Source organism: Lissotriton helveticus, chromosome 3_1 (assembly GCF_964261635.1).
Source record: "Lissotriton helveticus chromosome 3_1, aLisHel1.1, whole genome shotgun sequence".
NCBI classification, from domain to species: domain Eukaryota; kingdom Metazoa; phylum Chordata; class Amphibia; order Caudata; family Salamandridae; genus Lissotriton; species Lissotriton helveticus.
The window spans coordinates 1,196,241,297-1,196,267,735 of record NC_136061.1 but is presented as its reverse complement, the minus strand read 5'-3'; the positions used below and the strand labels follow the sequence as shown (position 1 = coordinate 1,196,267,735).

General features: G+C 47.1%; 1 protein-coding gene across 1 annotated transcript in view; it reads left to right on the top strand.

Moving 5' to 3' along the window:
* Window positions 1–2,221: 2,221 nt before the first annotated feature.
* Window positions 2,222–26,439, top strand: part of CRTAM (cytotoxic and regulatory T cell molecule) — a 227,533-nt gene continuing 203,315 nt past the window's right edge. Inside the window, exon 1 of the mRNA XM_078681832.1 lies at window positions 2,222–2,336. Within this exon, the coding sequence (XP_078537958.1) occupies window positions 2,279–2,336 (58 nt within the window). The 5' untranslated portion in view covers window positions 2,222–2,278. The remainder of the gene's footprint in view (window positions 2,337–26,439) is intronic.

Here is a 26,439-nt window from a genome sequence, read left to right as displayed (position 1 = left end):
TGACAATGTGGTTCAATGAAAAGAAGTATCAGGTCAGGGGGTTACCTCAGTCACCATACCAAATAAAGTCCATGTAAAAGCAATCAGGGCTACCAATGCTTAATAAAACTAATTTTGGAAACATCCATAGAAGTGCAGGTCTACAGGGAGATTACTCTGTGCAGGCTATGCATACTTATCCCAGATGAACATCACATTTCCACCAATTCTATACATAAAAGTGAATCTTCTGGCCATCAGATGCATGACATCAATGTTGTACGGCACTCTGAAGGAGTCTGTGAGGAATAGCTATCTCCCAGACAACAGTTTTACAATCCCTGAAGTGGCTGTGTAATCTGTGGGACTGTACATATGGCTAACATCATTCTCTACTGCTTCCTACAGTATACAGACACCGCTCATGCTATACAGCCTATACATTTCTTTGCACAGATACCATGATTTGGTGTGGTAACCTTTCATAGATGTCATGAAATGTAGACTTGCATGGATATGTGCATGCAACACAAGAAGGATGTATCGATTATCACACATTACAATGCTAATGTTCACTCCACTAAGTGCAGTGCCCCATAATCCATTACATGGTTGTCCTATGTAGAGACCCTCAATCTCACCACAAATAGCATAGTTTCACTCTGGGACTCAGAGGCACATTGTAGCCAATGGGAATTGCAAGGATGAAGTTGAACAGAGTAAATATATTTATTTGAAATACTTACCTGTTCCTCTGGTGAGCCATAGAGCTGGCCGTAGAGGGAAAGGACATCTTCAGCCAGGGTTTTCAGCTCCTCTGAGAGAAGGGACTGGCCCTCTCACCTGCTTGACCTGACACAATTGCTCCCATAGGTGGCAAACAGCAGCTAAAGTGGAGGCAGTGTTGATGGCAGCAGTTTCAGGGGGCAAGTGAGTTATTTTCAAACCACAGCATACATGTACACCACATACGTGGTCATCAGCCAAGACGCACAGACATTGGACCGTGACTGTCACAATCACCAATGTTAGCCTATAGCTGTGTCTGCCTTGGATGGGACTGCGCGGTCTACTTCCGCCGGTGGCAGTTGTTGCAAATGTCACATATGCGAGGTCAGGCATCCACCATTTTAGTGGTTGGAACTACAGCATTGGAGACTGTTAAGTGTGTCACCAACACAGCTATTGAGGGCTAACATGTTTTATTTTATAAACTCCCATCCCATGTAATTTCCAGTTCAAAGATCATCTGTGTGGTGCATTACTGTGCATAAAAGCAAAATGTGCGAGGTACACTGTACACCGCAAGTGACTGTTTTTGACCTAAAATGTTATGAAAACCTACTTTTTGTGCAAATGTTACATGTCGGAATTGGTGATGTACAAATTTCTGTTACAGACACATACGAAGGCCACATTGGTGATTATTGGTGGATGTTGAACAGCAGACACAGATAATGTGAACTATATGTAACGCTTTGTGAAGCAGTTATGTTATGCATGACTCATAATACAGTGGGCGGAAGACCGCCAGTGCAGCGGCCATGGAGGTTGGACCGCCCCACTCAAGATTAGGCCATTTTTGGATATTTCTGTAGGTGATACCATATACTTTTTTTTAAATTAAATATTTTTATTCAAATTACAGATATAACAACAATGAAGAACTAATCTTTAGTACAGCATGTTGTTCGATACTCGTGAATTACAGTTCTCATAAATGTAAACATCATGGACAGCTTGGAATCGACTACCCACCAGCCAAGAAGCTGACCATAGTCCCTTCTCATCCAACGTTTTTGCCAAAGGTGTTGTTTGTTTAAATAATGTGTTTTGTGTATTTTCACTGCTACTTAGTACTTGCTTTAATGATATTTATATAGTCGACATTCTCGATTTTGAAATTTTTTACATAGTCTATGCTTAGTTATGTCACAATATTTTTGTTTCCCAAATTTGTGTTTTTGATGTATGTGAGATTAGATATTTTTGACGTTGATATTTTTTGTACAATATTAGTGACTTTTTTGTATTAAGTATAGGATCTCGATATTTAGGTTTTGATAATTCTGTGAGTCAATATTTGTTGTCTTGATATTATGTCAGTGAACCCCCTCGCTCTCAGTGAGACCAGCGTTGGCGCTGCGGTGGAAATACCCACAGACGCCTTCGCACAAACACCCATGAAGTCATCGTGACTTCCTTTGCAGCTTAAAAGAAGCCAGCTTTTCTCTGCTTCGTTATTAACAAAGGAAGTGCACCAGGGACGCGAAGTTGAAGACGTATATAGACATTTTTAATGGATTTCATAAAAGGACTACACTTGCTGTGTCTGTTTGCTGTTTTGCCATCACATGGTAAGTATATTAATCTTTTTTCAATTCACTAAAATCTGCTTTATTACAAACAATGACCTTGTTTTGAAAGATAGGGGTAATACAGAGGCCCTATGATAAGCGTGTGCTTTAAGACAGAGGCATCATCGCTTCTCTCTCTGTAAACAGAGTGGTTAACAATGTGGTTAGCAGAGTACTGAAGTCAGCGCAGGCTTGACGTGCAAACCAATGTTCGCAACTTAACTGTTCAAGAGAAGAGATATGAAAAAGTACGTACCTAAAATTTTGTAACAAAATGTAAAAGTTGCTTTTTATACATTTTAAATATGGGGATCATTTTGGCTTTTATTAGCTCTGAGTTTGATGAGGAGCTAGCGAAAATTAAAAGCAGTTGAGGTCTTTTTCAATAACCGAAATCTAAGCAAATCAAAGCCAGTCACCTCATACATATTCATGTTTATTGTGGATTACTCGAAAAGTAGACTGGATTGTTCTTTTTTGGGGCGCCACAAGAAAAGCTCCAGTTATGAGATTTTCTCTTCATATTTGCTCTTTTTGCTCATACTGTTTACATTGGGCCAAGACTTTAATGTTTGAAAGGGAGTAATATCGCCTTAACAAATAAAAAGAGAATGTATTTGAGCTTTAAAATCTCATAGGAGAATCCCAGGTCATGTCGACGAGGTACATATATAAATATATGCAATTGCTTATGTGTTACTTTACATCCATCTGCTACACACAATGAGTTGTGCTGATCAGAACAGAGAGGATGCTGCGTTTTAATGCCTTGAATCACAAAGTGCAGCAAATGAAAATAAACAGTACCCGGATTAAGCTAAACAGACATTGACTTGTTGTCCCGTGTAGTTTCGGTTGTGGCCTGAAACCGACACTAACAGGTTAGGGCTATTCGAGTCGTGTTTCCAACAAGTTGCAGGCCATACTGTAAACCGATGATGTGTCTGTGTCATAAACCATACGGGGGAATCCCAACATCGAACGCAGGCAGGCGCGTAGACTATTTCCTGTACCCAAATTACTAATGTACTGTGCCATCACGTGCTCCTATTTGAGATACCACCAGAGACACTTCAGGCTACCTATTGCATGCCTCAAAAGAGACCTCTTTGGGGATGGGGGTGATTGGAGGGCGGGTGATAACTGATTGTATTGAGCAAAGCAGATTTTGATATAAAACCTTGGGATGTGAGAAGCTGCAAAGATTTTTTTTGCAAACTTTGACCAGTCTCGCAAAAAATATGAAAAATATGCTAAGGTGGGTACATTACTTGGGAGTTGGGCTTTTGCGTGACAGTCGAGACTTCCGCAAGAATTTTGTTTGCAAGTGCAATCTATGTTGAGTGGCTTTTGAGAAAAAGCTAGGCAAGGTATTGACTCGCCAACAGAATGCTAACAAGTTACGTGTGCAAAATATTTTCGGAATACTTTCAGGAACATCTCTGCAACAGATGGGCTTGCACACAAAATAGTCTTGATTTAGGTTTCATCATGGTTCCAGAGTACTCATGTGACGAAAGTATAGATGGGATGCACTTGCATGAATAAGGGCCTGATTCTCAAAGGTAAACTTACACTTTTGTGTAAGTTTTGCAGTTTTGTGGTATTCACAAACTACAATTTTGATGTTATTGACAGTAATTTCATGACTGTAGAGACAAGGGCTCGCTTTAAGGCGGTGAGCTCGGAGGGTGCTGTGTTTAGAAATAACTCATGGGTTTAAATGAACCTACTGCAGAGTTCCTTGTATGGTCAGACGTTTTCAGGCAGCAGTAAAAATGTCAACATAACTGGCAATTAATGTCCCTGCTAGAGCGGGATCAGAGTTTTGTCTAGTGGCAGTTTTGACTCATCATAAAGTAGCGCAGAGGGTTGATATGCCTGCTGCAAAGAACATGCACCATGAAATTCACAGAACTATATTTAATGTGGATAGCTCAGTGGGTTACTGCTTTTGTCACAGATATCCTTTTGTCACTTGCAGTTCAAAAGTTACACTCCTAATATAACACAGTGACCTATGGACTGACATCAAAGAGCTGCATGTAAACTGCATGGTATAGGCTGGAACGTTATGTTTCTTCCCCTGTATTTCATCATCCTAATCTTGCTAAAAAGGATTTGTTTGGGTATAGATACGTTCTTGTTAGTACAGCCAACCTTAACCATTGTGGTACGTTTTAAATCCTTAGTATGTGCTTCTCCAGACCAAACACCCTTAAGATATACTGCTTACTAGTATGGTTGACATGTGTCTCCTACACCTTGCCTTACGCAAAATTTCATATAGACTGATTTACACACGTATGATTCATTATCTCTGTATAATGCGTGTGACGTAAAGTGCTCTCACATCTAGTTTAGATGGGGCTATAAAACATATGAAATACATGTGAAGGGGCTTTGGAAAGATGAAGGGCACGTTTGGAGGCAATTTTGGGAGAAGGGGATAATCAGGGATACCAAAAGAGATTGTTGAACCAGGCACCACTAGTTCCAAAGCCATCAATCGCGGAGGCTCCACAGTCGGGGCGGAGAACTTGTACATAAAATAATAGGACAGGCCTTTCTTTTCATGTGTGGTGTGCCCACCATTAGTGTGGCGTCTCCGCAGTCGTAAAACTGCCATCATTAAAATGAAACTTGTTGTTTGCGAATACCCCAAAATATTGTAAACTTACATAAAAGTGTCAGTTTACCTTTGTATTACAGGCCCAAATTACTGATAGTTATTTACAACTGCGGAGACCTTGCAGTAGGGGCGGAGTCTCCACCATGAGAGCCGAGCCTCTGTAGTCGAAAAATTACTTTTAACAGAAAGTTACATGAGTGCGTCAGTGCAGGAAAGTAGGAAAGTCAGCAAACTACGAACGGGGCAATAATATAGATATAAGTGAAATTTCCATCTCTTAATAAAAAAATGTTGACGCCTCTAATATCAAATGAGAATCAAGCTCAAGTAATATATGGCGATTTTGTCTACTTAGTATTCGGATTGTTTTCTGTCAAAGAGCTACTGTAATTTGCATAAAATATTATGTATAAGCTCTCTAACGTAAATACATCGAATCTTTCAATAGGAAGTATGTCCTACACTCTTTTTTTCAATTGTTTCAAAGTTCCCAAATTCTGGGTCCAGTGGACATGACTGTATTTTATTGATTTAATTTCTTTTCCTTATATGGAACCAAAGACTTTGGCTTTTAGACAGTTTGGGATGCTTGTAGACACTAAATGGATGGACAGGGGCTATTTGTGTGTCAAGTAATAGAAATGAATGATGAACACCCGCACTGTGTAGTTGGGGGTTATGGCTGGTGTAGCTCAGTTGATCTGACTGATATCTGCAGAGAGGACAGAGATCGTTAATGTTTACACCATTTTTTGTCTTGGTATCTACCAAATTTATTGTTAAAGCTGCTTTTATTAAAAAGTAATTAAAATAAGAAAAATAGGATGTTGCTGATGGATAATTTGGTTAATAATATGGATAATATGGTTAATTTGGAATGCCTGATATCTAAAATGACTGCTTCCAAGAGTGAATTGTTCCTGTTTTGCAAAGTTTGTCACTGTGTAACGCACTCTCGTGAGAATTATTGAATTTATAACAATATTCACTGATTCCCATTCTGCTACGACCTAATAGTTATGTACAGTTCATGGTTAATTTTTATCTTAATCACGTCCAAGGAGTACATGAATGATTGAAATAATAGAAGGTTATAACAGAGGTATGTAAACTAAACAACCTACAAACTGCACCACTAGCTGCTTTTTATTTAGCTTTTTATATCATATTTTAAAGTGCTTTGAGCCATGTGTGTGTGATACATTCAGCCACCCCTAACTTTTGATCCAAAAGCATGTTGCCCTCTAGGACTTGTAGTTTTGCCATTTTAGGTTCAAAAACCCCAACATGCAATGTGATACTGGCTAAAAAGCCTGGGGTTTCTGAAGGTATCACTTATAACATGGAGCCTCTTTGCAGCTATGTAGGTTTACAAAATGCTCTACCCCATTCAGGGCCGGACTGGCTACCGGGTAGTTTGGAATGCTGCCGAGCTGGGGGCTGATTTAATTGCACGCAGGTCCCCATCAACGAAATCAGCCCCCAGCTCAGCAGCATTCCAAACTGCCCGGTAGCCAGTCTGGCCCTGACCTCATTTCGAAAACCGTGACTTCTTATTTTCACATCCAAAAGCAAACTTTGTTCACATGTTTTGTGAGAGTTCACACTTTAAGTTTCATCATCAGTACTGTGCATTAAAGCAAGCTTTTATCATGGCAGCCATTTTCTAGGTTTCTTGCTGCACTCAGGGGCGGCTTTAGGCTCATGGCGGCCCTGGGCAGGGAGCGTAGGTAGGGGGCCCCCGAGCGTAGGTTGGGCCCCCCGGAGGAACGCAGGCGCGGAGGCCAGTGAAGAGGGGGGTGGTCAGTGTGTTTGGAAGTGGAACAGAGCCGGAGGCCGCCAAATCCCTGCCAGGGGTCGCCACGCAAATATGTATCCATCCTCAGAGGATTATTATATTAAGGATATATATTGGCGTGGTGCCCCATGGGGTTTGGTGGCCCTGTACAGGTGCACAGCTTGCACATGCCTAAGGCCGCCCCTGCTGCACTCATTAACGCAACGCAAGCTTTCCTAGCACAATGAACAGCGTCAGAGCAGGGTCGGCAGGAAGAGGACCACACAGGATCCCATCAGATACACTGAACAGGTGTATGGGGGCAACATTACAGGTTTCCCTCCCTCACAGAACAGATACAACTCACGCATGATCATTGTAAGCATCTTTCTCTCACAAAACAGGACAGGAGAGCAACTTTCGCAAGTCGATAGAAATGTTAAGAAGCAACTATTCTTCCCTCCCTCACAGAATAGACACAACAGAGCAGTAGTAGTGCCTGCCTCCCTCCTTATTGAGCATTTGTAGCTCAATAGCAGCACTGCAGCCTCCCCACGCCACAGAATAGATACAACTAAAGGATCATTGGTGCAAGCTTCGCTCCTTCACAAAGCAGGAGCCGTGCATGCTGCCCTGATGAAGCAAAGCAGCAATAGTTCACACTTCACTTCCTCCCAGAAAAGGCACACGTAGCAGTACTAATTCAAGCTTCCCTCTTTTTAGAATGTACATGGCTAGGTAGCGTGAGTGCAAATTTCCCTCCCTCATAAAACAGCAGCAAGTTGGGCCGCAGCAGTACAAGCTTCGATTCCTCTCAGAGTGAGTACAGCATGACAGGCACTCAGCACATTTCCGTCCCTCATAGAAGGAAAAGATGCAATGCAAGGTTCCCTTCGCAGCAAGATAGATCTTAGCACACGTGATGTAAGCATCAGTGTCATGTAGGTTACACACAGATTTCGGGAGCAGGTGCTTAAGGCCCTGTTCACCCATTCACTCATTCCTCCTGTGTCATACCAGGTCAGTACACCTGTTGACTGTCTTTCACTCCTGTTTTCACTTGCACTGCTGTCAGGGATTCTTCAGTTGTATTCTTCAAGCCACACTAGGCTATGTTGAATCTTACTGCAATTGCTGTAACTTCTGCGTTTGTCATATCCCGCAGTCTTGCTACTGTCACTGAGTCATCTTGTCATAGAGCCTGCAACTCTACTGCTGTCACATCCTATTGGCAGTGCTTAATTTGTAAAAGATTGAGTGCTGGTGCCCAAAGCTCTGCTCAAACGCCGGCAGCTGGTCCCGAACACCAAGGCTGTGTAGTCTTGAATCCAATTCACGCCCGTCTAATACACAATAAGACACTCCATATCCCCCTATCTCACTACTACTGCAGGTTCCTGCTTTTCCCGATTGTGATGGTTGTGTCAGTCTTTCTCCTTTTCTTCCTCTTTTTTTCTTCTTTGTGTGTCTTTCCCTCTCATGCTCTCAGTAAATGTCTGATGAGGAAAAATAAGTGCTAGTTCTCAAAATGTACTGCCAGTGGTCCCCACCAGCTCAAATTAAGCACTGCCTGTTGGTTTTTCTCCTATTCCTGAATGCAAATCTTGCTGTTATCTTAAGCTACCTGTTCAGCAACTGTTAATTCATTTTACTCCAGTCAGTCCTGCTGCTGATTGTACCTGCCACACACAATACATTTCTTCTCAGCTGTTTCGTCTGTTGTTCCTACTTCTGTCACCCCATTACGCTTGGTTAAGGTGGGCAAACACCAAAGTGTGAGAGTAGCAGTATGCTACATGGAGCCCATGAGGGCAGTACTTCTATATAGCATAAATAGGGATGTCCTGCCTGCAGACGCTTCGCTTAATGCATGTGTTACATTCATTACCTTATGACCCTGGTAGCAATACTCTGTTCGGTGGGCATCCAGAAGTGACACTTCCTGTACTTTCACCTAGTCTGTTTGTGGTTCCTTCTGTCTTCCTGCACAAGAGCAATCTGGTGTCTGATCAGCCGGTGTAGAAAGTGATGTGCAGAGGGTGGGGTTAGGAAGTTGTTCGCCACCTACAGCTCTGTGGATATGCTTGTGGTTCTCCATGTATATGTGTATGGCTAGGTGCCCTCTAACTTATTTGTCTCAATCTATTTCTGCGACATTGTGTCACGCAAGAGATGTGTACCATAACAGCTATACATACATATAGATGTTAGACTGCTTCTGCTGGTTCACCAACGTGTCTGCCCATTCTGCTTCCTATGGCGGCTGCATTTGAATATATTATGATTCTCTGGCAGTGGGCAATGCATTCTATAGATAAAGCAAAGATATATCATGGTTCGAGCTTCTTCGTGCCTGTAGTCCAATGCCACGCCGCTTCAAACGTTTTCTCCGAGTGATGCTAAAGCACCACTGTTTAAAGCATTATAAGCATCATGTCTGCATTAGGCACTTGCACAAGTAGGTTACATTTTATTAGATGTGTGTCCTCCAACTATGGTCAAAAAGAACTATCATATTGTCATTCTTAAGTGGGCTCTGCTACTGATGGGGAAGTATTAACAGGAATGAAGATAGTTGGCAGAGAAAGAGTGACAAGGAGTAAAACACAAGGGGCAAAAGTGACAGGAGCTGAAGGGAGGTACATGGAAGAGTGATATGGGCACACTGCCGAAGTGAAAGCTAAGGTAATGGGAAGAAAAAAATGAGGAGAATCAAGAAAGCTCTATGTGTTGCGTGATTAGTATTTTACTTCATAGTCGGAGAGGTTAACTATCATGTCAATTTCAAAGAATTCTTTTGTATCTATGTTTTCCCATTCCTCAATGGGCATCGATTTTTGTCTCTTCCTGTTGCTTTCCTCCTTGTAGGCCTTTTTGTTGGCCTCAACTTCTCCCCCTTCCTCTTACTTGTTGGTCTACACACATGAACCTCATTTCCTCTAAAAAAAAGTCGATTTTATATCTGATGTCACCCTACCGTTTGAGGTTCCTTCCCTTTCACTCAATTTCACATCTGATTCACTAATTTCTTCCAAGGTGAATGTCGTTTTTGCTGGTCTTTCAAGGACCTGTTGCTTTTTCAAGTTGTCACATCTCCGAGCAAATGTGTGGTTCATTCATTGAGCATAATCTTTCTCATCCTGAATGAACTTTCTATATTTATGCTGTTTTATCTCATCCTCATATGTATAGCCATTCTTTCATATATTTGCTTTCGTAACATTTCTCTTACTGTACTTTAATTTTGTTTTCAATTTGTTTAATTTCTCTCATTACTTTCTCATTGTCTTTTTTCGCATATTTGATCAGTATTTTTAAAATGTTTTTGGAACATTGCATATTGTCCTCTCCCCATTCTTGGAGTAACTTTGAATTAATATCCGAATGGATAGGCATCCTGAAAATTCTCAAACCACGAGGTATCCTGTCCACTTCTAAATATTTTTCCAGGGTGATGATTTCCCAACTTTTACTTATTTCTTAGAGCTTTTTCCAATGTAAAACAATTGTTTTAAATCACGAGTAACCGTGTTCTTATTCCCCTGTTGTTCTTGTATGGCCCAGGGGTTCACTTGAGACTCCTTTGTAAATAGAGTTTGAGCTTCCATTGAGCGTTTGACTGCTCTTGCCTCCCTTTCATTAAACTGCATAGAGAACATTCAATTAACGCACTGTGTTATAATACTTGTTCGTTCTTACTTAGACTTGACAACTCTGTCATTAATTAGGTTTGACACGAGAACCTTAGAAGTGACTTTAGCTCTTCCTATATATTTACACAGACCTTCCCTACTCAGAGTGTGAAAGGTGCTGAGGGGGAGATCAACACCCAGAAGGGCCATTACAGGACAATTGACTTCCAGTGTGAAAGCGAATATTACACCTCTAACCGCCTTTATTGTATTCCCCTTTCCCTTCCCCTCTGCCCTCAATTACACCTTATATTTCTATCTCTTGTTCTCAAGTTTCTCTCTATTTCTCTCATCCTCCTCAACTCTCATTTCTGCATTTCTAGAATCTCAATTGCTCCTCTATTCCCCTGGTTTCACCTTTCTCTCTCTTCACTTACTACACTATCCCTCCTCTCATCACACACCTTTCTTTCTAGCACTTCCTTCTCTCACACACCTTTATCCCACCCTTCCCCCTTGCACCTATTCCCACTCTTCTCATGTCCCTCTCCTTTTTGAACTTCCTTTGTCTCTCCACTACCTCCTCTCTTATATTCTCCTACCTCTTACTTTAGTCGCCTCCAAGCCTTCCATGACAAGTGCAAGTATGTTTGTCCCCTATTCCACCTCAGGTGAAGATACATTTTCCATACCACCCCTTTCAGCAACAGTTCAACACTTGCTGGCGTATTAGTAATATGACATCCACTGCTGGAGGAACTATAATCATCCAGCTACTAGTCCCTTCCCCATAAAAAGTGCCCCTTCATTCTCCTGTGTCTACACGCCATCATAACTTTCTCACCCTTGCTCATATTCCTTACTCTTCTTACACCCAGCCTCTCATTTCCTCCTCGTCCGTCTTCCTCGCCACAGTAAACACCATTGAGCCTCCGGCTCCCACAGAAACTCCAAGTGAAAGATCTCATTCTAGTCTCCCTCTTCCAATATGGCCTCCAGTGGTGACAGCCAATCCCATAAAGGGATACAGAAACAGCAAAACGCCCTGTTTTTTAGTTTCTGCACTACTCCGAGTGCTGTGTGCCTGCGATGCAGGTGAGTGGGGCTGGGTCCGGCGTTGGCTGGACTCTGGTCCCTGTAGGGTTTGGTGTCGGGGAATGTTGGTTATGTTTTGTGTTTATTTTTCTGTCCCCCTCATCTGCCTCTTCTTCGGGTCCTGCTCTAGCGGACCCGGGGTTTCGGGAGGATTGGTTCGCTTGGGGAGCCGGCCTCTGTTGCCCGGAAGCAAGCCTCTTGACCTGCCTTAGCGGTCTTTTCTGAAATCATGCTGCCTTTCTCTCAACGCACGTCCTGCACAGCGGACATTGCGCGGTACTGGATTTTGCTTTTCTTCCCCCATTGGTAGGCGGTGTTGCTGAGCTTCTTCGCCTTTCCTTACCTGTTTCTTTGGTCCTCCGCTGCATGTTTCTTTGTAGGTCTGGCGGCTTCATTGTGGAGGTGCGCCGGACTTCCTCCACTTTTGTACTTTTTGGGGGCGTGCAGTGGGAGGGTTTGTTGGTTGCCATGGCGACTTGGAGCCTTTATCTCCCGGTCATGTTTGCAGTTTACTACCTGTCTGAGGTCATTTGAATTTGCTGGTCATGGAGGGTGGTTCGTCTGCTGGGGCTGCTCCTGGCTCCTTGGATGGGGCTTTTGGTTCTGGCTTGACACTTCCTTCTTTGGATGTGTTACAAAGTATGATTGATTCTGCGGTGGCTGCTGCTTTACAGGACAAGTTGGCTGTTCCTCCTGCTAAAAAGGCGAAGGCTGATGATGCTCCTGCTCTTGACTCTGAGACGGAGGAAGATGTTGACGTCAAGGGACGTTTTGTGCAGGGTGCCGACCTTAAGGTGGTGCTTGGTCACATTCACAAGAATTTGGTTTTTCCTGATTCTGTTGTGCCTTTGGAGGATGATTTATTTGCGCAATATCAGCGTCCTGAGCCTGAATCTTTGCCCCTTCATTTTTTTGTTTTGAAGGTTTTGGAGACGGAGTGGAAGGATGTGGACAAGGGCTCTTTTCCACGTTTTTTGAATAAACGTTATCCTTTGCAAGACTTTTCCGTGAAGTTTCCTTCCTCAGTTAAGGTTGATTCCTTGATGGCTAGTATGTCATTGCATGGGACCATTGTTTCTGAGGATTTCTCTCCTGCTGACCTGGTGGATCGTAAGGTGGATGGTGCGGTGAAATGCACTTTTGCTGCTGCTAATTTTTCCATCCGGGCGGCGACCTATTCTTCTTACACCATCCAATCTTTGCTTAAGGACTTTCAGTCATTGGCAGAATTGTTTAGGGGGAAGATGTGTCTTCTACGCTGGCTATGATGAAGCAGCATGTTCGTCTGCTTTCTGACGTGTCATTTGATTCCTTGGGGGCGGCTGCTTTTGCGGCGGGGTCTTCTGTCACTGCAAGAAGGCAGTTGTGGCTCCGCTCCTGGAAGGCTGATGCTACGCAGAAGGGTCTGTTAATGAAGATCCCCTTTACTGGTGTTAAGCTGTTTGGTTCCCCGTTGGATGATATGGTTAAGAAAACGACGGAAGACCGTAAGCTGCTTGCTCCTGAACGGGCTTGTCGCTTCCGTGCTTTTGGATCACAGAGGGCTTTTGGTCCTTCACGGAGGGGCCGTGCGAGTCAGCCCTTTCGTGGGAGGGGGCGTGGCCGGGGTGCTCCTTCCTTTGACAAATACCGGTTCTCCGGCGCTTCTGCCTCCTCCTCTCCAGCTTCAAAATCATGACTGGGTTTCTCCTGGAGTGGGTCCGGTTGGGGGTCGTCTAAGTTTCTTCTGGGACTCTTGGAGCGAGACTGTTTCGGATCAGTGGGTCCTTCGGGTGGTTTCCGAGGGTTTTCGTCTTGGATTTACCCAGACTCCCCCAGACTGTTTCAGGTCCACCCCTTGTCCCAGAGACGCTCTGAAGAAGGTGGCGCTTTTGGAAGGCATTGAATCCCTAGTGCAAAAGAGAGCGGTGATTCCCGTGCCAGGGGATCAGTTGGGGTTGGGAGTTTATTCCATTCTGTTCCTGGTGTCCTAACGCACAGGGGATCTCAGACCTGAGATGGATTTGAAATGGGTGAACACTTTCGTTCCTCATCAGATATTCAAGATGGTTTCTCTCCAGGTGATCCTTCCTCATGTTTCTCAAGGGGATTTTCTGGCCTTGATAGACTTAAGGGATGCATATCTCCATGTGCCTGTACACCCCGACTCTCAGAAGTTTCTGCGGTTCTGCGTCATGGGTCGGCACTACCAGTTCCAGGTATTGCCTTTTGGGCTCTGCTCTTCACCCAGGGTTTTTACTAAGGTTCTGGCCCCTCTTGTTGGCCATTTACATGGGGAGGGCATTAGCGTTTTGCCTTATCTGGACGATATTTTGATTTCTGCTTCTTCTCTTTCTAAGGCGGAGTTGCATGTCCGGAGGGTGTGCCATGTCCTGGAGAATCACGGATTCCTGGTGAATGTCCCGAAGTCCTCCCTGGTTCCTGCACAGGAATTGACTTACATTGGAGCGCTTTTCAAGACTCAGTTGGGGATGGTGTTCCTGCCCCCTGCTCGGATTCTGTCTCTGATCTCTGCTGTTCGATCCTTGTTGTTGGGCCTTCTCATCCTGTGAGCCGGTGGTTGAGGGTGCATGGTCTGATGTCAGCATCTTTGTTAATGGTACCGTGGGCTCGCCTTCACATGTATCCGGTGGTGTCCCACATTTTATTGCATTGGGACCCCCTGTTCCCTAGATATGACTGTTTTGATCCCTATGTCGTCCAGGTTCGGGTGGTCTTGGGTTGGTGGTTGGATGAGGTTCATCTGTCTCTGGGGCGCCCATTTCTGATTCTTCCGTCTCGGATTCTCACTAAAGATGCCAGCCTGCTGGGCTGGGGTGCTACTCTGGGGGATTCGACCCACAGGGGGTTTGGTCTTGCTCTGTGATGTCCCGTTCGTCCAACTACAAGGAACTGAAGGCGGTTCAGTTGGGCCTGTTGGCCTTCTCGGATCTTCTGTTGGGTCACCATGTGCAGGTCCGGACGGACAATCAGGTGGTGCTGTCGTATATCAACCATCAGGGTGGTTGCAGGGTTCTTTGCCTCAGTTGCCACAGTCGTCTGATTTGTTCTTGGGCGGAGTTACACCTGGCGTCCCTGTCTGCGATTTAATTGCCTGGTCGGGAGAACACTGTGGCGGACTGTTTGAGCCGTGTGTTTCCCTCCATGGGTTCTTTGTCCCTGACGCACTTGATGTTCGGGAGGTTGAGGCGGATGTTTGGGTCTCCGATTGTAGACCTCTTTGCGTCCCAGTCCAATGCCAAGGTCCGCTGCTTTTGCACAATTATGCCTTGCCGGGATGCTTGGAGGGTGGATGCTCTGTCGTTCCATTGGCCGCGAGGCCTCTTGTATGCCTTTCCTCCTGTTCCCCTGATTCCAGCTGTCTTGCAGAAAATCAAGAGGGAGGGGTCATTTGTCCTTCTGATTGTTCCGGGGTGATGTTGTCGCCCTTGGTATCCCCTGGTATTGGAACTGGCTGTGACACCGGTGTGGGCCTTGCCATTCGTGCCTTTCCCTCTGTTGGGCCCTCTACTTCCGCTGCCTGTGTTCCGATCCCTGGGTCTGCGGGCCTGGCTCTTGAGAGGGAATCCCTGATCCGTGGTGGTTGTTCGATGGCTGTTGCTGGTGTTATTCAGCAGTCCCGGAGGCCTTCTACGTTAAAATCCCATGCTAAGCATTGGGACAACTTTGCTTCTGGTGTCTTTGTCGCGATCTGTCTGTGGCTTCTTTGGACCCGGTTCGCATTCTTGATTTTCTAAATGAGGGTTTTGAGTTGGGTTTGGCCATTTCTACTATTCGTGCTCAGTGGGCTGCCATTCGGGAGTTTCATGTCCTTCCTTTGGTTTCGGTGGCTCCGTTGGTGGCGCGGCTTTTTAAGTCTCTGTCTTTCCAGCGGCCCCATCCTATCCTGTGTCCTCCTCCTTGGGACCTTCCTTTGGTCTTGAATTCGTTGCAATCTGCCCCTTTCGAGCCTTTGGAGATGGTTGATTTGAAGTTTTTGACGCTTAAGGTCGTCTTTCTTGTGGCTATTGCTTCTGCCAGGCGTATTGGGGAGTTGGGGGCTTTCCTACGGTCTGCTCCATTTTTGGTTGTTTTGGTGGATCGTGTGGTCTTGCGCCCTCATCCTACGTTTGTGCCGAAGGTTGATTCCTTCTTTCATTGGTCTACTGAGGTGGTCCTTCCTGTTCTTTGCCCGGATCCTTCCTCGGATGAGGAGTGTCTTTTACATCTGTTGGATGTTCGATGTGCCTTGTTGGTTTATTTGTGCCGCACGTCTTCCTTCTGTAAGGTGGGCAATTTATTTGTCAGTTTTGGTTTGTCCCGTCAGGGCTTGAAGCCTTCCCTTTCCACGGTCAGTTGTTGGATTAAGGAGACTATTTTGTTGGCGTATGGTTCTGTTTCCGAGGTCCCCTCTCTTTCTATTCAGGGACGTTCCACCAGGTCTGTTGCTGTCTCTTGGGCGGCGTTTAAGGGGGTCTTCATAGAGGATGTTTGCCGGGCTGCCACTTGGTCGTCCCCTCATACCTTCATGTCCCATTACCGCCTTCAGGTTGGGGGTGGGGGCTCGGTTTCCTTTGCCTCTTCTGTGCTGACTGCTTGTGCTCCTTGAGGGGATTTCTTTTGTTTATCTGCCTCTTGTTAATAAACTTGTTGTTTAACTGCCTTCATGGTGTGGGCTGTTTTTTCTTTCATGAAGCTGATATGCTTTGGTATCGGCTCAATGGTGTTTACTGTGGCGAGGAAGACGGACGAGGAGGTAATGCCCCGATTACTTACCGGTAATCTTCATTACTCCGAGTCCTTGTCTTCCTCAGTATAGTTTCCCTTCCCTCCCGGCCCTCTTGGTGGCTTCATGTCTGCGGCTTGGTTTTCAGGGCGTTTTGCTGTTTCTGTATCCCTTTATGGGATTGGCTGTCACCACCGGAGGCCATATTGGGAGAGGGAGATGGAGACTAGAATGAGATCTTTTACTTGGAGTTTCTGTGGGATCCGGAGGCTCAATGGTGTTTACTGTGGCGAGGAAGACAAAGACTCGGAGTAATGAAGATTACCGGTAAGTAACCGGGGCAATATCCTCGCCTCTCCAATCTCCCTCATCCGCTTTCTTTCCGTTTTTTTCACCTGTCCTATCTATCTTTTGACAACAGGGTCAGACAGGCCAATAGGGCAATCTGTGGAAAAGTCAGCCCATAACACACCTGATGCCCAGGCTGCTGGCGCAAGACGCCTCTTAGTTCCCATCTTGAACAATTACCAAATAAAGAGACGGGCGCTGGAAACAGGAAAACAAGAATAGAGTTTTATTTCTCATGAGGAGAGTCTGTCATTTCGGACACCCGCATAGTGTCTTCAGGAGGTGCTCTCTCTTTCCTACCCAACCCTCCCTCTCAGTTTCTCCGAGGCTTCGTCTTTTATACACATGTTTATGATGCACAAACATTCCTTAGTACAATAAAGACGCTTTGAAGTAGGAAAAAGCATGCTTGGAATCCCAGCTTCAGGCCTATTCCCATACCAGTCGCTCAGATGTCATCCTCCCCTCCTGAATGTAACAAAAGATTGTGATCTCTCAGCCGGACATTCCTACAGGACACGAGGGCAGGAGGGGATGATCAGATCAAAGGTTAGGCAGGCGATAAGATCGGGCACTTCGGCTGGCGTATCACGGTTTTGTTATGCTGGGCAGGGAAAAGGGGGGTGTACATCCACGAGGCTTGGTCTTAGGACTTGGGACCGGGTCGAAAGGCCAAGTGCAGCTGGGGGGGGGGCTCGTCAGCAGAGGGGAAGGGTGTTCTTGGGAGGAAATAGGGGGGGGGTGTGGGTCAAGCAGGAGTGTTACTTCTAGAGCAGAGTCACGCAGAGGGAGAGGGTCTTATGGCCGATGCATGAGCAGTGCGTGCAGGGAGGGGTGCCGGGGGTTTAACAAACGGGCAGAGAGGCCATGGAGCCTAAAATGGCTGTCGTGTACGTGTGTGCATGGGTCTATGCTGGCGGGATAACACAGTCAGTGTTTCGCGATATCCGTTCTGCATACAACAAGGGGTACAGTGAACACAAATGAACGCCGCTTATGTGCATATACATCGCCATTTTCAACAGTCGCCGCTTTTTTACATAAGCTAGTTCATTTCTATACAGTCCATACTATTGGCGGAATGCGGTACATATGTTTTTACATTTGGTGGGTTATTCATACAAGTCTAGAGATCGGCATAATACCTAGTTGGGGTTAATCAAGAAAAAGGTTCCGACACATTATAAAATCAGGTTCTGACTTTCTCTCCGGTGACATCAATATACAGTAAAAAGTGCTCTGATACCTTCGGGTCTTGTCAGTGCTATATGAGACTTTTGGAAAACTAAATACATGAGTGACCGATGAAACATTTTTGAAAGCAATAGGGAGGAATTAAGTTCTATACAAGCAATTGGTTAAGGGGTGGGTAGAAAGTTCAGGAAGGGGGGTCTTCGTCACAATGTCTTTTTAACAGAGTCCGTCTTCTTTTGTTGGCGCTGTTGAGCACCGGCGGTGGAGCTATAGGTCCAGCTCGTATTCATCCTTACGCGTTGCAGGGTGCGATCAGTCCTCTGCTGTTAGATCACAGTCCTGTTTCCTAACTCATCTTCTTATGGGTGCCTCATGCTGGGCACCTGCGAGTCTTTCTTCTTCCGTGGCAAAACCTTATTCTATCTAAATGTTGCTCTTCTTTTCTGAGTCAAAAGTTATGCGAAAAGGGTGATGTTGTTGAATAATCGAGGGAAGAGAGGGCGGAGTGGGATCAGATCTTTGAACACACCAAGGGACCAAAGGAGCAATGGATGACGAGCAGGCAGGCCCATCAGTCGGGCTCAAAAGGGACGGGGACTTCAGGCACGAGTGGGTCAGCAAATCGAGGGCTTCAAGGCAGCCCTTCATTCCTTCATCTGCCGAGTTTGAGAGTGGTGCCTCGTCCCGCGTCTCGTTGCTCTGCGACTCCACCTTTGGTCGAGGTCATACGTGCTTCATGATCTGTGGCCAGGCTGTGCGTCACGTCCAGCTCCTCCCCTCCGGTGATTGTATCTTTGAATGAGTACAAAACAAGTTTTAGAAAAACTGGCAGGAGAAGACATTTATACATCTCAATTCCGTCCCCAATCCTAAGTAGGTGGGGGATATGTTCATCGATCACAGTCAGAAGTCATCACTTATGGAGTATGTAGGAGGGCATTCCCACTGAATTTGTAAGCCTATTTGGCGTTCATTCGTGACGTACGTGGAGAGAAATCGGACTCCTATCAACAGTGTATTATATCAAACTCGAAATCGAGTCCTTAGGTAGAGACTCGCCCTTTTTCTTTTTAACCCAAGCACTGACAATACATTTCCCTTCGGGGTCGGCTAACTCTTGCAAGCAGGGGCGTTATCATCACAAGAGGGGGGCAGAGGTTAAACATGCTTTTCTTGGGGAGTGACCGTTAATCAAAGTCATCAATTACGCTTCGGGGGTAGCTGATATGGAGCTGGGGTCAATCGGGAGAAGCGAGGACGCTTTGGACAGGGAGCTGGGGTCAATCGGGAGAAGTGAGGACGCTTTGGACATCCGCACGTAAGTGCAGAGGGGTGAGGAAATCTGGGCTTTGGGAATTGCATTTCTAACGAACTGAAAAACAGAAGACCATTGACGTTATAGTCCCCCTATAAAAAGGCCAGATTAGGGGACATCAGTCGTCTTACCTGTACTTTCTTTCATTACCAACTCGGGTTCTATCGTTTTGCAGAAAGGAGAGGTAGTAATATGGCAAGTTACAATCATTTTAGTTCCTGTCAATTTTGCCGAACACCTTTGTGTTCGAAGAGACCCAATTAGGTGTGTGCCGGTGGGGCACAACGTTACCACACAAGGGAGGAGGGAACAGGGGGACCCTCAGAGAGAGAGAGTCGCCCGCACTCTAAACGAACCATTTGGTACACGTATGACATGGAGAGAGAGAGAGAGAGAGTGAGAGAGTGAGAGAGAGAGAGCGAGAAACGTGTACAATAATGGGCCATTCAGTGCGCACACAACACAGAACAGCAGGGGTTAAGTAATATGGAAACACAGGCAGAGGGATGACGTAGATCCATACATTACGTACACACATACTCAGGTGAGGGAGACAGTACATGTATTATATACAAAAATCCAAGACAAAACATTGAACAGTTATTGGCCATAATGATCTTTTCCTGTATGCTGTTCATCCTTAGCATCCTAAGCTCTTTTTACCTTTTTCTTCTCTTTTATCGTCGGCTGCTTTTACTGGTGGCTTTGGGTGTACACACTTACGCCTTTGGCAATTGGTCAAGAACTAACCTGGTCGGGCTAATGTGTTTCCAGGCTGAGGCAACAGTGGGTGTCAGTTGGGAGAACAATGGGGTAGCTTCGAGTTTCATGTCTATGAGGGTGCGAAAAGGATGTAGTAGATTTTAAATGTAAACCTCACCTCCAAATATTCCTTAAACTTTCCCTATTTAGTTAAATGTAGGATGCTTATTCATTAGTGCACGTCATTTTTGGTTGTACTATTCGGGGTGCCAAGCGAAGTCATATTTTGTAGTTTCCGCTTCAGGCTGTCCCCCCCAAGCGCTAAGTTCAGGGAGAGAAATAGTCATTGTTTGCACCGTCATATGTAGGCACCATAATCAAACCCCTTTTTTTTTCATCTCCTCGTCCGCTAGATCATCATTTTTTTTTTCGTACTTTTAATCGACGTTCCGATGTGACCTGCAGAAAGAGGGAAAAAGAAGGGGGGGGGGGCAGCAAAAATCACATTAGCGCGCATAAACCCGAAAGGGCTTTTACTTACTACATACTCGGCCTATCTCCACGGAATGCAGTCCCTGTCAACTCGGATAGCTTGTAGCCCGGTGGCAGCGGGCTAACGCGCATCTTGGAGCGCGAGCATTTGCAATTTTAAAATCTTGTTTCTTATGCTGATTGCGAGCATTTTTACTAGACCTCTACCCACCCCCCGCCCTGCTGATCGCGAGCAGCGGCAATTGTCTTCTTTTACTCTCTTTGTGGCCCCGCTGAGTACTAGCCGCCACTTGGTCTTTAATAGCCTGCCTAAAGCCACCTACCTCCGTGGGCTGTCCGCTTAACGGCGAGCCCCGGTGACTGTGGGCGCCATTTTGGGTTGGGCAGCTGGCCTGAACACCTCAGCCACTCCCCCTGACCGCATCACTATTTAGGTCCCGCCCTGCCCTCGCTCCTTTGATAGCTTGTAGCCCGGTGGCAGCGGGCTAACGCGCATCTTGGAGCGCGAGCATTTGCAATTTTAAAATCTTGTTTCTTATGCTGATTGCGAGCATTTTTACTAGACCTCTACCCACCCCCCGCCCTGCTGATCGCGAGCAGCGGCAATTGTCTTCTTTTACTCTCTTTGTGGCCCCGCTGAGTACTAGCCGCCACTTGGTCTTTAATAGCCTGCCTAAAGCCACCTACCTCCGTGGGCTGTCCGCTTAACAGCGAGCCCCGGTGACTGTGGGCGCCATTTTGGGTTGGGCAGCTGGCCTGAACATCTCAGCCACTCCCCCTGACCGCATCACTATTTAGATGGCCCCTCTCCGTCAGCGCAGCGGACGAGCGCAGCGGGCGCGACGTAGGCGCGCCGGAGTCGCGCCAGAGTTAAGCCCGTCTGCGCCCGTCCGCGGCCGGTCGGGGCCCGGGCTCGGTCACCATGCCCTTTCTCCACTCAGGTATTCCTCAGCTATTCTTCATTCACTCTGGCACCCTCGTTCACCGCCTGCTTCTTTATTGGAACGCATTGGCTCACTTGGCCTACGCAACCCCACCCCGGTTACCTTGCACCCTGACACTTCTGCCCCTCAGCTCCTTCCTTTCTGTCCTACCCTTACTGTGATGCCCTCTAGATCTGCCAACACTCTCCTTGGCACCCCTGACGATCCTAAACCTGGTGCTTCTGCGATCCTTCTCAATACCAGGTCTGCGGTGGGACACCAACTCGAGCTTTCCACCTGCTCGACTCACGACAGCCCGACCTGCTTTTACTGACGGAAACATGGTTTAGGGATGACTCGCTCCCATGTTTGCTGTCTATACTTCCTCCCATTTACTCGGCCATTAGGATGGACCGCCCAGGAGGGAAGACGGGGGGCGGCGTGGCCCTAATTACCCGTTCGGACTTCCTTTTTCAAACCCTACCCTCCCCCGTGATTCCGGCCGTGGATTGCCTGGTAGTCCGCTCCACTTCTTTCGGGGTACCTTTAACCTGTATTCTTCTCTACCGCCCGCCCAAATCCACTCCCGAGTTTCTATCAGCCATTGAGGATCTTCTGGCCACGCTTGTGGTGAATAATTCCGCTATACTGTTGCTTGGAGACCTGAATTATTGGCCGAATGACCAGGCGGAAGACATCAGATCCAAGGAGTTTACGGCTTTGCTCACTAGCCTAAACTTCATTCCTCAGCTTCGCACGGCTACCCACATTAAAGGCCACCAACTCGATCAAATCTGGTCTCTTAACATCCCCATGGACCTTCCAACTATCGCCCCGTGCTCTTGGTCCGACCACTTGCTCATTTGCTTCACGGCCAACCTTGGACGTCCGCCCAAACCCCCCCTGCCCAAAAACATCTGGGCCAGAAAATGGGACAAGGCGGTCCTCCCCGCAGTTTGCTCTGCCCTTGCGGCCACTAGTCCTGAGCTCTCCGACCTCCCTCTCCCTACCCAACTCTCTACCGTTAACAACTGGCTGCTAAAGGCGTGCAACTCTACTGTCCCCCCAAGAGAGTGACCATCAAGCGCGCCCATGCGGCTAACCGCTGGTTTACCCCTGCCTTAAGGGACAAAAAGCTCGCCACCCGCAGAGCTGAACGTGCTTGGCGCCGTTCCTATTGTCCCCAGCTTAAAACTCGCTTCGTTCAGTCTATGAGGAAGTATAAAAACGACATCCTAAAAGCTAAGAGGGAGTACTTTTCAGGGAGAATTTTGTCGGCTGACAACCAGTCAAAGGAGATTTTTGCCACTGTCTACGAGCTCGCTGCTTCTGACCGGGCGACCCTCAAAATCCCTCCTTCTCAGACGCTATGCAACACTCTTAGCTCTTATTTCCTTGATAAGATTGCCCTCATTAAGGCCAACATTCCCCCTTCACCTTCGGACTCCTTCCTTGTCCCCCCTACCCTACCCACCCCCTCATTCACTGAGTTTCCCCTCCTCACCCGGGATTCTTTGCTTCCTCTTCTGGCCCGGACTAAATCGGGATCACCCCTGGATGTAGGTCCAGCATTTGCTCTCAAAGAGCTCTTTTCTAATTGCTATTCTCCTCCTTTGACCGTTATTAACCACTCCCTCAGTAGTGGCACTGTTCCCTCCGCACACAAGTCGGCAGTTGTCATCCCGATTCTGAAAAAGGCAGGGGCGGATCCATCTCTACCCTCCAACTACCGCCCCATCTCTCTCCTCCCTTACCTTGCGAAGGTCTCAGAGGCCCACGTCACCCGGTCTCTCAGTTCCTTCGTAGAATCCACTGGCGCCCTTTCCACCCGACAGGCGGGCTTCCGCCCGCTGCACTCAACTGAGAAGGTGGTGGTGTCAGTGATGGACCAACTTAGGGAGGGGATTGACACTGGCCGGCCACAGGCCCTAGTCCTGTTAGATCTGTCCGCCGCGTTTGACACGGTGGACCACGACATCTTGTTAACCTGTGTCCAAGCGGCGGGCATTGGGGGCACGGCCTTTGCCTGGCTCCGCTCCTTTTTGACCGACAGGGAACAGGCCGTCCAACTGGCTAACTTTACGCCCCCCCCTCGGAAGGTAACCTGTGGAGTACCACAAGGCTCATCCATATCTCCTTTATTATTTAATTTATACATCTCACCCCTCATTATTTCTTTACAGCAGATGGAGGTCTCGGTGTTCAATTACGCCGATGACCTCCAACTCATTTTTGACCTCTCATCCTCCCCTTCCTCGTCCACTAATTTCCAAAAGGTTATGATTTTCATCCAAGGGTGGATGAACTGCAACCACCTCAAATTAAATCCGGACAAGACCGAGCTGGTCTTGACGGGGGGTGGTTGCAGCCCTTGGTCCCCTTCCTTCTGGCCCCCTTCTCTCGGTCCCCCCCCCCTCCCAGCTCTTAAAGTTAAAACTTTGGGCATTTTCATTAACCCACAGCTTACCCTCCACACTCAGATCAATTCTGTGGTGTCCGCTTGTTTTCTCTCCCTCCGGACCATCCGGAGGGTTTCACGTTTCTTTTCTGCGGCTGCACTTAAGCTCATTCTCATGGCCATGGTGCTGTCGCGCCTTGACTATGGGAATGTTATTCTTAATGGTGCTCCGGCTTACCTCATCCACCGACTTCAATTGATTCAAAATCAGGCGGCTCGCCTGATTTTTGGCCTCTCAAGGTCCAATCATACGACCCCCTTGCTTCGGTCTCTCCACTGGCTCCCTGTGAGGGAGAGGGCGCTTTTCAAGCTGGGCTGTACTACCTATCAGGCCAGAGCTGGGACCGCCCCCACTTTCCTGTGCGAAGCTTTCTCCCCTTATGTTCCGCCCAGAGAACTCCGCTCTACCCACCTGTCCCTTCTGTCAGTCCCTCGTTTTAGGAAACAGAAGGCTGGTGGGGCCAGATTTGCCGTGCTGGCCCCATCGTTTTGGAACTCACTCCCACTTTCCCTCAGAATGTCTCCCTCCTATCTGGAGTTCCGTAAGCAATTGAAGACTCTTCTGTTCTCCAGGTCTGTTGCAGCTTAGCTCGTTCTCCACTGACTCTCGGCTATCTAGCGCCATGGAACCGGTTTCGGTATAAGAGCGCTTTACAAATATTTTAAAATTCAAAATTCAATTCGGCATTTAAGCCCAGGTGGACCGCTTAGTGTGGGAGAGATAATTATCGGAAGCCTGTGGATAGCATAGGTCGCCCAAGTGTGGTATTACGGATCGTGTGCAGGGGGGTGGTCAGAACAAAGGGCAGTCAGTGCAAAGTGGGGGGAGGCGAGCTCGTGCTCTCCTTTGAGGAAAAGGGATAACCTACAGTGGTACGGAGTCGTTGTCGTTCGTACTAGGGGGGTCAGGTGGCACTCCTTCGGGGCGACTTAGGGGCATTTTTAAAACAATTTTCTTGATACAGGTAGCATATAAAGTATAGGCTAAATACCAGGATCTTTTAGCGGTTGCTTTAGGCTGTACAAAAATGAGAAACACATACAACGAAAACCTGGACCGTTCATATTTGCAATATTTCTGCGTACTATACTTTTTAACCCTTAACTAATCGAGCTGAGCCATTTCACCTGTATTTTAGTTATATCGGAAATAGTGGTCATTTATTCGAAACTTACCAATGTACGCGTGACAACTACGTTTGCTTTTTCCAAAAATCTTTAATAAAAATGTCGGTGTACAAATACGGGCCTACAACCTCGTGGGCCGGCCACGGAGCAGGCTGGAACTGTACATGTGGGGATACTTAGTAGTGGAAAACTTAATGGAGTCGGTGGTCGTTGATTTCATAAAAAGTGCGACAAGTGCAATAAAATCGTATCGAAACTTCAGTGTGAGCGAGTATCATAAGTGTTGAAATTCGAACTTTCAATAATCATGATGCGCCAAAACTTAACAACAATTCCTTGTCCGAATGTTCGATCGGTACCCATCTCATGTCAATTCATTGTCCTTCATTGTCCGAACACATAATCAGTACCCATCCCATATCAATTCATTGTCCGAACTGACAGTACACATCCCATATCAATTCATTGTCCGAACATATAATCAGTACACATCCTATATCAATCCATGTGTTTAAAAAAACTGCATACATATCTCATGACACCAAGGCTGAGCAATCGGGGTACAACAAGGAGTTGAAAGTTTCATTTGTACCGGTGCCATTTTGGGTGCAGCCAGGCATATCCAGGCATAGTCAAAATCCCCGCCAACTCGTGGTTGGCTCAGAGCCTCTTTCGGCATTCCAAAAGTTCCGTTAAAGGCAACAGAAACGATCGGCGGTATGAACCATCAGTCAAAGGGGGAGGGAGGCAACAATTTTTTCTACCGGGTCATACTGGGTTTTCACCGGAACTGATCCGAACTGTAGTCTGCAGAATTCTAGTCATTCAAACTGAGGCTGGCGCCAGCATGGGAGCGCCGACGTCTCGTGGCTACATTTTCATCGTTCCGCGGGCAATCATGGCAGTCATTTCCCATCGAGGGTGTCCGCGGGGGTCGGGGGCCCCGTGGCTCTTATAGAATCTTCAAAGTCGAGGAGAACACTTCTGATTGTGGGACTCTTTTCTTAATTAACAAGCAACCGGGCCATCCCTTCACGCCGGGCCCGCTCCTGTAGGGTGGATCGCCATTTTACGAGTGGGCGAACCCTTGTCGGGTGAGTGGAGCGTTGGGGGTGCCACTGGGGGCCTCCACCTGGGGAGGTGGGAGAGGCTAGTTCGCGCCGCCTCTCCCTCCCAGTGCACCCCACGCCGTTTTTCTCGGCGCTAATATTCATGATGGCCGGACCAGGCGATGAGAGGGGGGGGGGGGTCGGAGGCATAGGCAAGACATCCCCCCCCCCCCTGGTGGCCTGCAAGGCGCCGCTTCAGGGCCGAACGGGGAGCTTCTACCAAGCCGTGGCTGGACCAGGAGATGCGAGGGGGGGGGGTCGGTGGCCGGAGCAAGACATCCCCCCCCCGGTTGTCGCAGCCATTATTGAAGAAAGGAGAGAAGGGGACGCCCGGATCCCGTCGGCCTTGGCTCCTCTTCTGGCCCACCTTATGCGACAATCTCCGGCCGACGGCTGGCAACAGGACCCGCCCTACACGTGTCAAAGCTCTCGTCTTCCGGATGGGCGTAGCCGCGAACCTGTTGCACTTCGGGAGTTTCCAGAAAGGGGGTAGGTATCTGCTTATTTGTATCTATCTCATGTTACCGTTGTTAGGGCGTGGCAGGCGGTGGGGCAGACATGTTTGGAGCAGTGAGGGGTGGCGAAGCCTGGTT